Source organism: Hippopotamus amphibius, chromosome 3, assembly GCF_030028045.1.
Source record: "Hippopotamus amphibius kiboko isolate mHipAmp2 chromosome 3, mHipAmp2.hap2, whole genome shotgun sequence".
Lineage (NCBI taxonomy): Eukaryota > Metazoa > Chordata > Mammalia > Artiodactyla > Hippopotamidae > Hippopotamus > Hippopotamus amphibius.
The window spans coordinates 121,926,655-121,942,289 of record NC_080188.1 but is presented as its reverse complement, the minus strand read 5'-3'; the positions used below and the strand labels follow the sequence as shown (position 1 = coordinate 121,942,289).

The 15,635-nt window shown below is 46.9% G+C and overlaps 1 protein-coding gene across 1 annotated transcript; it reads right to left on the bottom strand.

Moving 5' to 3' along the window:
* Positions 1–7,566: 7,566 nt before the first annotated feature.
* Positions 7,567–15,318, bottom strand: LOC130849046 (pregnancy-associated glycoprotein 2-like). The gene is made up of 9 exons (XM_057727609.1): positions 15,266–15,318; positions 14,838–14,988; positions 13,760–13,874; positions 13,544–13,662; positions 12,095–12,288; positions 11,035–11,175; positions 9,392–9,533; positions 9,207–9,305; positions 7,567–7,719 (listed from the first exon to the last, which is right to left on the bottom strand). The coding sequence occupies exons 1-9, from the start codon at positions 15,316–15,318 to the stop codon at positions 7,567–7,569; spliced, it is 1,167 nt and encodes a 388-aa protein (XP_057583592.1).
* Between the last annotated feature and the right edge of the window lie 317 nt (positions 15,319–15,635).

Genomic DNA, 15,635 nt, shown 5'->3' with positions numbered 1-15,635 from the left:
ATAATTTTTATATATTTTTATGCCTAAATATAAGCTAAATAAAATCTTGTTATATCTGTAACAAATTTGTCAGCAAGGAAAGTAACTTGATGTGAAGAAGTTTCTAAGGAAAGAAAATGTAAATGAGATAAGAGCTTTTAGATAAACTCTATTAGAAGAATCATGCTTTAGGAATGTCTACCTAAAATAGTCTCTCCAGATTCTGGTAACTTAAAATTCTAGAGTTTCACTAAACTAAGTGATGAAAGCCTATTGACTAGCTACATCATTCCCAAATAAAATAAATGACTGAAACATTAATTACTGAACATTGGCTTCCTTTTACAAAGAAACAAAAGGGTATTTAGGACTATTGATGAATATGCTTGGTGCCATGTTTTGTAAAGAAATCAAATGTTTTTAGAAAATATCCCTGATATTTATGTTTACCAATCTACACAGAATGCTATCATAAAGGACAGTTCATTGTTGCTTAAGGAAAGTAGGATATGTATTTTCAGTAAAATAACCCTGAAGAATGGAATTACATTTTATTAAGGGAAAAGGAAGTAAGTCTGACTTACAGATGGCTGTTTCTGAATGGGAAATAAAGTAATGATACAGAAAGTGATAAGAAGATTTGTGGAAAGTGGACCCTGAGAAAAGAGTTTTGTGCATGATCAGGATTCACTAAGTTTAGATAAATTTAGTTGATTAACTTTAAAAGTAAGCTGATACGAAACTTGAATTTGGCTTTTCTCCCTGTTAAGACGACAAGTTTTCTTAAAATGTTGAACTGCCTTTTGATAATAGATTTTAAGTTTTCTTTACCTTTTAAGTAATCTGTTCTGTATTTGTCTTTGAAATCTTTTGTTGTTACTTTGGCTAAGTGAATAACTATTGTTTCACAGTGACCTGTGAGCCTCTCTGACTGAGTGTTCTAAATCCTTTCTGATATTTTTGACAAAACTTCCTAAAACAAAAGCCAGCAAACTGAGAAGATGGCAGACTAATGTCTCCTAGAAAACTATCTTATTGGGGTCTGGATGCCAGTTTGTTTTATAGAATCAGAGAGGGAGGGGCTTTGGGGAAGGAAAGTCAAAGGGCCATCAGTCTTACAAAAGATCTCTGGGAATAACCAGCCTTAGTGAGGGGATATGTTAATTTCAGCCATTCACACAGGTGGGCAGGACAGATTATCTGCTGGTCAGCTGAACAGAGGCACTTTAATATTCAGGCAGAGGGCCAGTGTTCCCTGATTATAATAACAAAAGCAACAGAAAGCAAAGGTTAAAGTCAAAGAAACAGATCTAACACATGGAGTCCGATTTAGCTCTGCATGTTAACAGCAGATCCTGGACAAGCCCCCAATTTATTGCCATAATAATGGCTACTCTGTGCACAGAGGCCAAATAGAAATACAGAGACAGAGATTTTGGAGGAAGAGAGAGATGGCTTTATTTTTCTGCCAGGCAGAAGGGAAGACACAGCAGGCTAGTGCCTCAAGAACTGTGCCCCCTCTCCTCCGGAGTCGGGGAAGATTTTATATGTGGGGCTCGCAGTCTGGGTAAATGATGAGTCCAGGTGGTTAGGATCTTGTATTATTTTCTTCTGTAAATTCATGGCCAAAGGTGGCATCAGGCAGCACAGCAACCAGGTCTGGTGTCCCTAAAGTTATTGGCCCATGACCTGCTTTCTGAAATGAAGAATGCTACAAAGGAGTATTTGTGTGTGTGTGTGTGGTGGGGGAGAGGAATGCCAGGTGCAAGGTGTAATTCCACCAGAGTCAGAGAGTAATCAGCTTTGTGAAGGACAAGTCTAGCTACAAGTGTTTGTTAGTAGTAACAGCTAAAGAATAACCAAGACTGTTTAACACTTTCAGGCCAGGTTTTCTTTCTCCTCTAGCCTGTTCAATGTTCTCTTTTTCCTTGCTCTCAAGAGGAAAAAGGAATAATCACCTCTATTTGGATTGCAACAACAACACAAACACAGAGTGTTGCAGAAAAAAAAACTGATCCCACGAGAAACCAAGCACAACACTTGGAGTGTTGGAGAACTCAGGTTTATTGAGCTGGCGGACCCAGACGAGCTAAAGCTCCAAAATTCTGGGGCCCCGTTTCAGGGGAGTCTTCTCCTTATATAGGTTAAAACATACAGCTATAATTGGTACAAACTGATTGGCTACAAATTACTATAGGTCACGGGCAGTTACAGAGCACCGGGAGTTGCCAGGGGTTACACACATAGTAGGGGGTCCTAACAGGAACTTGTAGGAGCCGGACATTCCATTCCTATCAGGACTAAGGTCCCAATTTGCACTCTCACATTGGTTGCAGGTTGAAGTTAATGGTCACTTAACAAGTCTATGTGCAAAGGGTCTCAAAGAAAGGCTTGGGGTGGGTGCCTGAGAGCTAGACAGTCTTCCCTTATCTGATCACTCTTAGTAATTCATTTTACTGTTTAACTGCGAGTGGCGAGCAGGCCTTTACAAGATAGAGGAGAGGAAGTTTCAATTTCCTCATCAAGAGGACTCATAGTTTCCATTCCAAAATTTTAGCACTGAGTCAGGTACAACATAAAAGCCTTTAGTTACAAGGGTTTGGATTCAAATCAGCTTCTAACAGATGGAATAAATTGAGGTCACCTACCTACAGGTCACCTATCTAGATGGCTAAACCATTTTTACTACTGTTTATAGAAAAGACACAAGATTTCTATTTATCCTTGACAAGTCAAGTTCTAAATTAACTTTACCTCTTTTTTCAAATTTGCATTTTAAAAGATAGCAGAGATAAGGGTTCCTTAGATGACCAGATAAAACATTTGCATCTCAAAGTACAAGTAAGTTCCTCCTAAAATGACTTTGTTTCCCCTTTGTTTAATACTTACAAGCCTCTTGAGATAAAAAGGGAAGGTTTTGGGAGTGGTAAAAGAATTGGTGGGCTTTGGATTATTTTTGGAGCCACAATTAGATCAACAAACAAACATTAATACCAGGTATTAATTTGATACTGAGTATTTCCCAGTTCACGTGAACCTGAAATTTATTTAGCTTAATTTCTCTTGTACTTAGATTTGTTCAATTTGTAAGTGCCTGTTTTCCTTAAGCCAATCAAATCAAGCTCATTTACAAATTAACCTCAGCAACAATATCCAAAGACAAAGACACACACTGAGACATATATATATCCAGACAGACACAACGAGAGATCTCATAGCTTCATGTTCCAAACTGTCATGAACTAGATATTACAATATAAAAACTCACCAGTTTATAAACAACTGGAATAAGAAAAATTTAAAAGGCTTCTTCCAGTTTTTTTTTTTTTTCCTTTTCAATCTCAGGAATTAGAGGTGGTTTAAATAAGATATTTGTTCCTGAGAGCTCTGGTCTCAAGGCAGAGGGAGAGAAAATCAGGTTCTCCCTAGTAGGACTTATTCCTTTAGGGTCAGAGTTCTGCAGAGAATTTTTTTCTTCAAGCTAGCTTTTTTTCCTGGCTGGGAATTAAATGGGGGTCAATTAAACCTTTGACTGGCATTGTGTACTTAATAGACACAATTGAAGTCTCATATTATTTATAGATACACACTTTTCCTTTTTTTAAATATGGTTTTGAAAAGTTGTTCTGATATAGTTTTGAGTAATTAATTGTTGGCTTCCTGCAAAGAAATTACTCTGTGATTTCCTCTTTTAGATACTTCCAGATACCAGTCAAAGTAAGCATTCCATTCAGTCTCTTTGATCTTACAGCTGGCTTTTTTTTTTTTTCTATTTCTAACTGTGCACTCAAAAATATTTTTTGGAGTATCCAAAGAACCCCAATTTGGCCATTTTAGGTTGAGATCTCCCTTAGTATAACTTTCCCAATTAAGTAGGTACTTGCAAGTATAAGTTTCTCTACGTACATAAACCTGGCTGGGGTGTCAGAAAGGGACTGGTCTTGTGACGCCCCATGTTTCTGTGAGAGGCTCTATTTCCCATTTTAAAGTTGAAGTTGTCTGGGATAAAAAACACTGGTGAAATTGTGTGGTGGGCCAGTGTGCTGCTTGTGAGCTTAACTCCTCTAGGCATCACCCCAGAGTCATTTTAGCTCTCTTGCGTGCCTTGGTCCTCTTCTTCGGTAGTCTAAGACCACCAAGGGTGCGAAGATCTCTGAATGGCCAATTCTTATTGGGACCCCTGGCAAGCAAGTGTTTTAATTAATGAGTGGGTTTCCCTATGGGACCACTGCACGGTATGAGGACTGTGCCTCCACCACTCCCGTAAATTTCTCAGTCGCCTGAGAGAACCATACTGGCTGGGAGGAATTCTTGTTCCTTGTCTTTGGAGTAAAGCTCTCATGTAATATCTTCACTTTTATCACGACAAATTCAATTAAGGCAGCCGAACTGAGGAAAAGCATCAGGTCAGCCTCTCACCTAACCACTCAGCCAAGACCACTCAGTCTCCTACAGTGGAGCAAACCCTGGTATCTTTCAACCAGGCCTCCACAGGATATTTCACCTGGTGGGTATTTCTCAGTATCTTTCAATTGACCCCCCCCCTCAGTATCTTTCACCTGGGTGGGTATTCCCCTGGTATCTTTCAACCAGCGCCCCCCCCCCCGACCCCCCAGTATTTTTCAACTGGGAGGAGGCAGGTACCTGCTACACCACCAAATAAAACTCAGGATCATCAACCAATATGGGAGATCCAAGAACCAGGAGAGACTTACCCAAATTCACCTGGACTCTTTGAGGAGGCAGATGGGCACAAGGGGCCTCTGCTCATACCAAGGCTCCAGTTCCTCGTAGAGTTCAGGTGAAAGAGAGGAGTCCACTCTGAATCAGTTATTCATGGTTGCCCAAACTGTCGAGTTAAAAAAAAAAAGCAAAATGTGAGAGTTAGGAGTTAAGTGTTATTTGGGGGCAAAATGAGGACTGCAGCCTGGCAGACAGCATCTCATATAGTGCTGAGAAAGTGTTCCAAAGAGGCAGGGGGGAAGATTAGTATGTATGTAATCTTGGTGAAGGAGGAGTACATGCAATCAAACACATTTTTTGTAGGCGGTTTCTGCTCGTCATGAGGAGCAGAGATCACCATGTGGGGATTTAGTGTTTTCCTAGATATGAGGAGAGGCAAGGGTTGGGTTCATAAAATCAGCTTCTAAAAACCTCAAACTATCTAAAGACCTGTTCTGTCCCTCCAGTTTCTGAAACACAGAGTGCCTCATTCCTGGTCTCCACCCTGAATTCCCTTCAGGGGATGTTGAAGTTTAGCAGTTGCAACAGCACAGTGTGATTTAATCTTTGTAGATGTAGAAGGCAAGTGCCAATTTGTAGTTGACAGAAGCAAAGCCGACTTTTTCTGGTTGATATAATGGCAGTAAAATGTATCCCAACATGGATGCAGCAGTGTGTTGCAGTGGAAGCATGTACAAATTCAGCCATTCATTTATTCAACATGTATTTATTGAGTGCCTACTATGTGCCTGTTGTAATACTGGGGCCAGAAGATTGGAGGAGACATCCTTCATCTGTACAATGGAGGTTGTGCCCTGCAGAGGCTCATGGGGAGACAGGGAAATGGCATATGTAATTAACCAGAGCTATTACTCTTACTCTTATTAGTGGTTTCTCACCAACAGGGAGACATTGCTTATGGTTCCACGAAAAGCATTTGGAAAATGAGTTTGAGAAACTGTTCATAAGAGTCTCCATTAAGCCCAGATCATGATATTTGCTGTTAAAAAAAAACAAAAGGGTTCTGCTCTCACCTTTTCCCCCATTATCAGCTCTGCAACTGGTCCTCTTTCAGTCCCCTCAAGCCAGTCATAATGCAGTGCCATTCCAAAGGGACAGGCACATGTAACTGAGGACATACGGCAGGTCTGCACACACAGGGTAACTGCAGGGCTTAGGGGTGTGTTTCAGGGTGGGGTGGAAGACTGACATCAATGCCCTCCTCTTGCCCTACCCCAGGCTTTCCCTGGCTTACTGAATAGGAAGCCCCTCACTCCTCTGGTCACCTACCCACACCTCTGTTGTTTTCTCTATCTGGCCCTCCCCATTAGAGGTTGTCTCTTTATCTGTCTCCATGAACTAGTGGTGTGTTCCTACCACAGCCCTCTATCCCTGGGGTCCACCACAGCACCTGGCACACAGGAGGTGCTCAGTAAATTTGTCCTGAATGAAATGATGAGGATGGAAGGGAGACATCCTTTTCGCTGATGTTGGTCTTCCCTGAGTAAAGGCCCACACAATGCATTGCGTTGGGGTGTGTTTTCCACCTTATGTATCTTTCCTGCTCCTTCTCTCATCTGGTCTCCCGCCACCTCTGACCCTTGCTATCGCCAGCCTGGGCCTCTGCCTAGTGCCTTGAGGTGGGAAGAAGTGATGCTTCTATTCCAAATATGCAAAACCAAGGCAGCTGGATTCAAATGGTTTGTAGTTCTGCCCTTGGAGGAAGCTCCTCACAAAGGCTGAAGGCTTTGTGTACCTTGGGTCCACCTTTACGTGACTGGCATCCTCCCCACAGCCTTGCAGGTCAAAGGAAGGAAAATGCTGGGCCCTGGAGGGGTGGGGCTGGCTCAGGTATCCACATGGCCTGTCACTTGGGAAGTGGGACTGGAAAGAACACAGGTGTGGGTGGCTCAGCGATGTGGGTGGCATAGCAATGGTGACTGGTGGGGGCACAAATGGGAAACACCTAAGCTTGAAGGGCCTCACCCAGAAACCCTCTGGAGCAGAAGGCCACTGCCAAAGTTCCTCTGAGATGGGAAGAATAGAATGTATTTTTATTACCCCTTACCATCCCTGTGAATAAGGATGTGTCTGTGCTGATGGAGCCTTCACCAACTCTCCCATGGTCTAGAACCACCCCCCCCACTTCTTTTGGGGCGGCCTCTCCCCAGCTCCAGTCATGTGGTGCTCGAGGAAACTATCAATCACGTTGGGCAGGGCCACATGACCAAGTAAAGCCAATCATAGTACTGGATTCACCCACCAGGATGATTGGTCCAGGACTAGACACATGATATGAAGTGGACCAATCAGAGCCCTCCTTGGTACCCTGATGTTTTCCGAGCTTCTTTTCTTACAGGTTAGAGGGCTTGGGGCTATACCTGAGGACGCCTGAGGGAAGAAAGCTGTCACGTTAAGAGAATCAAAGATGAGAGAAGGGAAAGAGCGAGGGAGAGAAAGAATGAACTGATGGCTTCTGATTTCTTGGGTCTCGTCACTGAGATGTGTGGATCTGCCCTGGTTTCTGTGTCATGGATCTCCAGTATCCTTCCAGTAAGTCTCCCCTTTCCTTGAAGCCAGATGGAGTTGGGCTCCTCTCAGTTGTGGTTTAGATGAGGTTCGAGATCCTGCCGGATTATGATGCACCTCCGGAACCCAAAGAGAAGCAACCATTCTTATTAGCACCATTGGGAATGGAATCCTTTATTTATTTATTTATTTATTTATTTATTTATTTTTTACCGAGAATAGGACTTTGCAGAGCACCTAACACAGTGCACCACCATCCCTGGCTGGGAGTGCCCTATGTGTGAGTGAGTGTGTGCTTGGAGTGGGCCTGATTGTTTCCTGAAGCAGTCCCAGCATTTACACTGCGGGAGCCAGGCCAATCCTGTTGTTTCCCCGATCGTAAACTGAGTAATACAGTCTCAGGAAGGCGTCACCCAGGATCCAGGTCTCTGACTGTTTCAAGTTCTCTGTGCCCCCTCCAAAGTTGCTGAGGCAGAGCCCCTGATGATCCTGGGGGAGATGGAAGTACAGCCCAGTCAGCCTGAACCCTTACCTGCCACCCCCATCATTATCCAGAGTAGGCAGCTTCTCGGTTTCATGTCCCTTCTTTAGTAAGAACCAAACGCCTCTCAGCAGCTGAGGAAGGGGGGTACCCTTCCAAGAACAAGAAGGGCCAAGACATGTGGTTGCCCTGAGGGACAGGAGTGGGGGAAGGAAGGATTGTGAGTTTAGGATTAGCAGATGCAAACTGCTATATAGAGGATGGATAAACAGCAAGGTCCTCCTGTATAGCACAGGGAACTATATTCAATATCCCATGACAAACCATAATGGAAAAGAACAGGAAAAGAAATACATATATATATACATGCATAACTGAGTCACTTTGCTGTACAGCAGAAATGAACACAGCATTGTAAGTCAACTATATTTCAATAAAAAAAAAACAAAAACAAAAAACAAGAATGGCCTGTAGTTCCCATTTATTTCCTTCTGACCCATGCTTGCTGTTTCCTCTGCAAAGAATGCCTTTTCTTCTCCCTCTTCTCCACAGCCTGTTCTTTGAGACTGTGCTCAGCCCCTCTAGGAAGACTTCCTGGATCCACACTCACCCTCCGTGGCCACTCCAGGCTGGTTTGGGTGACTTATCCTGGTGCTCCCCTTGTCTGTAGCCCTCATCACCCCTAATCTGCACCTGGCAACACTTGGCACAGCCCCAGAGGTGCCAGTGGCATGGAGTTCAGTGTAGATTTGCCTCACCCCAAGCAGGCCTCCTCATGCCTCCAAGAGGCTGGGGATTTTGAATAACTGAAATTCCCTGTCTTTCTCAAAGCCTTCTTTGAGCCCATCAGCCTCCTTTGAAGTCCCACAGGGAGCTGACATGAAGCCTCAACCCTGTGCCGGGGCTGTGCAGTCCCTGTTCACCCTTTACTCACATGAGCATCTAACCTCCCCACGGAGGGGTCTGGTAGCCCAACTCACAAAAGGGGACCTGGGGGCTTAGCCAGGGGAAGTTGCAGCTAAGGACTAGGGGAACATGTAATTGATCACCCAACCAGGACACTTTCAAGATGGGACGGGAGACTGTTAATCATGATGGTGGGACAACGCACTGAGACTGACCCCAGCCAAACTCACTGGTCACTTGGCCTATTTCAGGGATTGCTAGAGCCGACTTTCCATGTTCATCCCTGTGAGGGCTCTGGTGGAAATGAGGCTCTTTGAGGGCAGAGGTGCTTAGAGTTCCCTTCTCCCCTTGCCTCGCACCATGCTGGCACAGGGTGGTTGTCTCCATTTATTCCAGGATGATGGATGTCCCAGACTGCCCTTTACTAACAAGTGGTTGGTTTTGTGGGAGGCTCTGGTCCCATACAGGGGCTCAGCAGCATCTGCAGTGGTGTGGCATAGCCTGTAGAGGGTTCCCTCCTCCCAGGCATAGCCCAAGGGTTCCTGCAAGTCCTAGATTTGAGAACCAGCCTCCAAGGTTGACACCTTACCTCTCCGATGTAGGCTTGAGGGGGCACTGGGTAGTCTTTACCGTCGATGGTGAAGGTGATATTAGGCAATTGTGTGACGGAGCTACATACAACCACGTACTGTTAGAGAAAGAGGGAGAGAGGTTGACCCGGCTCATCCCTGGTGAGTGGAGAGCCCTGAGTGACCCTGTGGCATGTCCATTCACCTCATCGCCTATAGGCCAGGCGCCGATGAGTATCTGGATGGTGGTGACCAGTCTAGTTGGGCCAAGCAGCATTGCCGTCCCGGTATCCACAATGGCCTGGCAGTTGTGCAAACAACCAACATCTAGCCCGTCTATGGTGATGCTGAGAGACAGTGGGATGAAGTGGGCACCAGGATCACTCTGAAGTCTCCATCTGCAACTGTCCCCCTCCCTGCCTGTCTCCAGAACAGCCATTCAGCTCATGCCCAGACTCTGTTTTCCTTTGCTCTGCTCATGTAACCTTCTTTGATTTCCTTTCAGGCTCTCTTGTGCCTCAGGGCCTTGGCATGTGCTGGTCCCCCTTGCTAGAAGACCCCCACCCCCTTTGTCTAGCTAATTTCTCCTCATCTTCCACATTCCAGCTTAAATGTCACTTTTCCAGGAAAGTCTTCCCCCTAGGCTAGTTCAGGCTGCTGTCTTGATCACTCTCTGTAGACTCTTCCTCATTTGTAGCAAGCACTGAAGTGGTAATTCATTATGTGTGTGACTCGTTTCATGTACGACTGCCTCACTTGATGTGAGGGCAAGTTGTATCCGCAGTGCCTCCCTCAAGTGCCCAGCACACAGTGGATGCACAATATATGTTTGTGGAGTGAATGAGAGAATGAATGAGTGAGTGAAAAAATGAATGAGGAGTAACCAGGGACCTGTGTCTGGTGTCTGACCAATAATGGGTCAAGTGACACAGTGAAGATGGACGTTCTCCAGGGCAGCAGATACTCAGAGTGTTGAGGTGGGAAAAACAGGCTGCCCTGTGAGGGGTTGTTTCCCAGCAGGGCCCCCTCACCTGGCTCAGACCCTGAAGCCCCCGGCCAGGCAATGCCTGAGCCAGCCCAGGGTGCCTCCAAAGGCCACGTAAGCTTCTGTCTGAGGGTATCGCACAGAATCCCATCAATTATTGCCCCGTGTTCTCAGGCCCCTCCTGGATACCAGCTTCCTAATTCTGTCTGTCACATCCCCTGCCCCACTGTGTTTCCGGGATATGGATGTGGGTGTCAATGTGTAGGGGGAGTGTCTCTTTGTATGAGTTGCTTTCAGGTCTCAAGAGTGCAGCCAACCTCTCTCCGCTGCTTAGCTTCTCCCTAAAGAGACCAGTTTTCCCAGTTTGTCCAGGACTTTCCCTGGTTTTAAACTAGGAGTTTTGTGTTCTGAAAACTCCCTCATTCCTGGGTAGCCCTGGACAGCTGGTCATCTCGTCACAAGCTTGTTCAGGCTGGTGAAATTCTCCCTGATCTTCTCTTTACCACATGTTAGGGTCCTCAAACCATGCCATGTGCCTCACAGTGCAGAGGGTGTAGCCATCTCCAGGCTGCACACACCTCTCAAGACCCTGGTCAGGGCCCTGGGTAGGAGGCCTGGGGTGATTATGAGCCCATGGGTGGTGTGTGTATCTGTGTGTTTGTGTGTGTGCTCGTGCCTGTGTCTCTGTGTGTGTGCATGTTAATATGTGTGCCTATGTGTATATTTATATGTGTTTCTCTGTGGGTGGAGCTATGTCTGTGTGTGTGACTGTGTGTCTGTGTGTGCATTTGTGTCTGTCTACATGTGTCCGTGTGCACGTGTGGGACCATCACTTGGGGTGACCCTTAGAGGGAGAAGCTTACCGGTTCATGGTTATCTGCCAGTAGCGTGTTTGGGACACTGGTATCCACTGGAGCTGTCCTTTGTGGTAGCTGTGGTCCACCCCACCGAACATCACCATGCTGCCATTGTCCTGGCTGAGGAGAGAAGGAAGAGGGAGGCTCCTTGTGGGAGAATAATGCCACTCAATGTTTGAGGGCCATGCTTATCCACCCATCAGAGGCACTAGTACGGTTCCCATTTTACAGATGTGGAAATTGAGGCATGGATGGGTGGAGTACCCGACCAAGGTCAGTCACCGACTAATGAATGGCACAGAAGAGGTTTGAAGCTGGGCATCCTGGCTGGGCTCTGACCACCCACCTTTCTGAAGAGGGCCTGGTCCTCTCCAGTGACCAAAATGCTCAGAGATACCCTCAGAGGACACTGTGCTGGAGGAGTCTGGCCTCCCCTTTGGGTAACCTGTCATTTCTCACAAAAGTCGAGGCCCGAGGATGCTAAGGGCGTGGGTTCAGGCTCACTTAGGGTTGGCTTCACCAGCCTCTGACCTGTGCCATCCAAGGGGCACCACGCTCAGCAGGGCTCTGCGCCTCTGCTATCCCTGTCATGAAATTCCTAATACTTTTTGAACAAGAGGTCCCACATTTCCATTTTACACTGGCTCCTGTCAATTGTGTAGAGCTGATTCTGGGCTCCCGGTTAAATGTTAGTGAGGAAGTAAACATTCCCACCATCCCTCTCCTTCCTTCCGTATCAAATCCATGACCAAATTCTGTTGCCTTTTCCTCCAGCCTGCATCCTGACAACTTCCATTGCTCTCCCTCTTCCCTCCTCCCCCCTGGACCAAGCTGCTGCCCTTGAGCCCATGAGCAGGGTTGTGTTCCAATAAAACTTCATTTACAAAAACCAGTGGGGGGCCCAGATGTGGTCCTGGGGCCACAGCTATGCTGGGCTAGACTGTCTCTCAGGAAACTTCTGGATCAAGTGGTCTATAATTTTTCATGCAACTGAAAGCATCTTACTGAATGTTTTCATCTTACTGAAAGCTGAATTAGAGAGAGTGCTTGTCCAGCTCAGACTTACTTGCTCAAGTAGAAGGCAAAGACAGGCTCCGTAATGACCCTTCTTTTTAGCAGGTTGTCGAAGACGGGGGTGGTCCCTCGGAGGGCAAGGCTCGGGTAGCCCAGGCCCAGGATGCCATCAAAGAATGAATGCTCCATCCCAAACTGATACTGGCTCAGGCCAAATGGCTGGAAAATGTCCACAAGGTCCCCGATCTGTGGGAGAGGAGAGTGTCCCCACATAAAGGTTTGGGAAGTGGGGCTGGGACTGGGCTGGGCTGGAGATGTCATTAGCATCTCATAGAAGACCTGAGGCCTGGCTGTGCCCTGGGTTGACCTCAGATGGTTAGACCAAGCTGGGACAGGAATTTGGGTTCTATTTTTGCAGGACTGTGGATTTTAACCAACACCTGATCCTCCTGCACACACCTTCTGAAGGGAATCAAATTGGCCTCATGCCTTCTGTACAGATGGGGAAACTGAGACTCAGGTCAGGACCAAATGGTTCCCACTTGAGGACAAAATGAATAGAGAGCAGGGTAGCCTTGTCCTTGGCATCACTATGATCAGATGACAGAAATGGACTGAATTCTTTGCAATGCATTGTGGATTCTGCACCTGCCCAGGAACACAGAAGCCCATTATACAATGTCGCTGCCAGGGTTCTTATGAGTATTCTGCTGGGAAAACAAGTTTTTAGGGATGTGTGTGTGTGTGTGTGTGTGTGTATTTGTATGAAAGAGAGAGAAGAGAGAGAGACAGAGAAAGGGAGAGAGACAGAGAGACAGAGAGAGAGGGTACTCAGGCCCTTTGGGGGAGGCAGGCCATAGTTTTTATTAGACTCTCAAAGGCTCCCTAGAGTGACATCCCATTTGTCAGTCCCTTTCCACATCTGTGGCCCCCTGCTTTCCCTGCCTACATGCCTGAAGTCTTGGCTGTCCCCAGGAGCCCAAGATCAGTTTTATCCACTCTCCAAATACCCCACACCTGCATGAATCCTGACTGGCCAGCCCAGTTCCACTGCTGACCAGATGCCTGACCATGGCAAGGCCCTGGCTCTCTGCACCTCAGTTCCCTCCTCTGTATAATGGAGCTAATCATAGTCTTGCTGTGTGGGGTTGTTGCAGGATTAAACACATGATTACCATGAATGTGCCTGGTTACAGTCTGGGAATAGAAAAGTGGGTGCTTTTATCCCCCTCTCTCCCTGCTCCCAGCAAAATGAACTTTGAGCTGCTGATGGAAAAAGGAGCTGCAAATCTGCACCCCAAGCCACTCTCCGGGTTAGCTATTCTGGGAGTTTGTGTGTCAGCAGGGGCGCTGTCTCCCCAGGGACACCTGGTGCTGGGCGGGCGGCCTGCCACTAGGGGACGTTGGGAAAGATGGGCCCTCTCAGTTGCTCCTTCATCTGTTTTGTAAGCAGCCATTGCTCTCAGGGGCAGCCCTGAGTCAGCTTCTGCTTTCCAGTTACCTGAACGGTGTCATAGCCAAGAAATCCAACCATTCTCCCAGAGCCATAGATGAGGTCGACGGGCCGGCCTGAGATCCGGAAGGTGGTGGATGAGTGAAAGTTGAAGAGCTTGCGTGTACCTGCAGACGCAAGAGATGAGTGCCTATCTGGTGCCAAAGATGGAGAAGTGGGTGGGAGGGGACTACAAGAGGGGCCGGTCTGGGCCTGGGTACTCACGGCAGGCAGGACTGGAGCACAGGATGGAGGGCACCCACAAGTCAGATGAGCCGGTGTCAAAGACGACCCTGAACTCCTGAGGGGGTGTTCCTATGGTGATATCGCCAACGTAGGCCTGGTAGGAGGCCAGGGAGGGGTGGTTAGGGCAGGCCTGTCTGCTCTGGCCACCCTCGATTTCCAGAGCGCTGCCTCCCTCCAGGTGTCCCATGTCTCCTGACATCACTTTCCAAACATCCTCCTTCACAGTTTCTGCTCAGACTGGTGCCTGCATTTGATCTTTTATTTTCCATGTGCGATCTTAGTTCCCTCACCAGGAATCAAACCTGTGTCAGTGCAGTATTAGCGCAGAGTCTTAACCATTAGACATCCAGGGAGGTCCAGGTGCCTTCATTTGAGAAGCTCTCCAGTCTCCCCTTCAAGGCCCAGTCTGAGTGTTTCCTTCTACAGGTGGCCCTCTTAGGTCACCCAGGGCAATTCCTCTACACTCAGAACTTGTCCTATCAACACCACGCAGTTGGCCCTTTTATTGGACATGTGTTTACTCTTCGCCTATCTCTCAGGTTGGCCTGTGCATTCTTGGAGGAGAGATGAGACCTTTTTTAAAATCAATAACAATAACCAGAGTGTTAGATTTTTATGGCATCACAGGCCATAGGGCTCAGTAACTTTTTTCTGGTGTCCTTCTTGGGTCTTCAGAGGCTGACCTTCCTCTGCCTGGGGTTTCAAACTTGATGTGCAGTTGGCTTTATCTTTTGATCAGACATGGCTCACCTTTCGCCTGTAATTCTGTGGCTCACTTACTTCAGAAAGAACAATCTCTCTCACAGTAATGACATATCTTTGGCACAGAAATGGATGTTTACCTGCCCCCTGGTCATTGCTGGGCCCAGTCACCATAGACCAAGAGCTGAGGATGAGACTGACTTCTCCTCTGGGAAAGGGCTCCCTGTTCCCCTGTGTTTCTGCTTCCTGCCGGAGCCCCAGCCCCAACATCCAGCCTGCCTGCTCCAGATGAACCCCAGTGCTAGGCCAGAGCACCAGGGGGCGCTGTGGAGCAGCATCCTCCCAACACACTCACATCCAGGTGGTTCCTCAGGGGTCGGCGAGAAATACTCGGGAAATAATAGTAATAGTTGGACCTTTCATCAGTGCTCTTCTTCAGGAACCTCGTCAGCAGGTCTTTAACACTGAGGCTTTCTTGCATGTTCTTGATCTTCGTTAGAGGGATTCTTTCACCGAGCATTGAGAAAGGGAAACAGAGAAGGGCACTGAACAATTTAAAAGAATGCCATTTTCACATAGGTCATGATGTGACTGTCACCCCCAGAGTTGTGCAACCCTGCAGACCCACCCCTAGACCCTTGAGGACCATGGCTCAAGGCAAGTTGACCTTTAAAACTGGCAAGGAATGATAACATTCCCTTCTAATCCTGATGGGTGGAAGAATAAAAGGACAAGAAAAACCCCAGAAAGACAGATGATGCCACTGACAGTCTCCGTACTTACATGACTAGGCACTCTGAGAGGGCCACCAGCCCGAGGATCCCAAGCCACTTCATGTTTCTTTCCCAGTTGCAATTACTCAGGAAAGAGTGTGCAGTGGTGGCCAAGAGCTCCTAGTTATATATGCTCTGACCTGCCCTAATGGTCCCCTTTAGGCCACTAATGGATCTGATAAGAAACACAAACCTCTTGATAAAATCTTTACCTCCATCAGTGTCTGTGGGGAGTGGACTTAGAAAATTCTCAGAATACAGAGATTTCTACTGTAATCTCTTCCTTGGGACTTGGCTGTAAAATGAAATTGAATTGCACAGATTAACTAAGAGTGGGGAGACTCTCGTCAACCTGGAGATAAAACACTGATACTAACGTG

Bases quoted from the DNA above. Each gene is read 5' to 3' on its own strand.
- LOC130849046 (XM_057727609.1), bottom strand. From the start codon at position 15,318: ATGAAGTGGCTTGGGATCCTCGGGCTGGTGGCCCTCTCAGAGTGCCTA. The intron at 13,875-14,837 runs GTGAGTGTGTTG...GCCTCCTACCAG, and splicing joins CCCTGAGGAACCACCTGGAT to GCCTACGTTGGCGATATCAC. The intron at 11,176-12,094 runs GTAAGTCTGAGC...TTCTCCCACAAG, and splicing joins TTTGCCTTCTACTTGAGCAA to GAGCCTCCCTCTTCCTTCTC.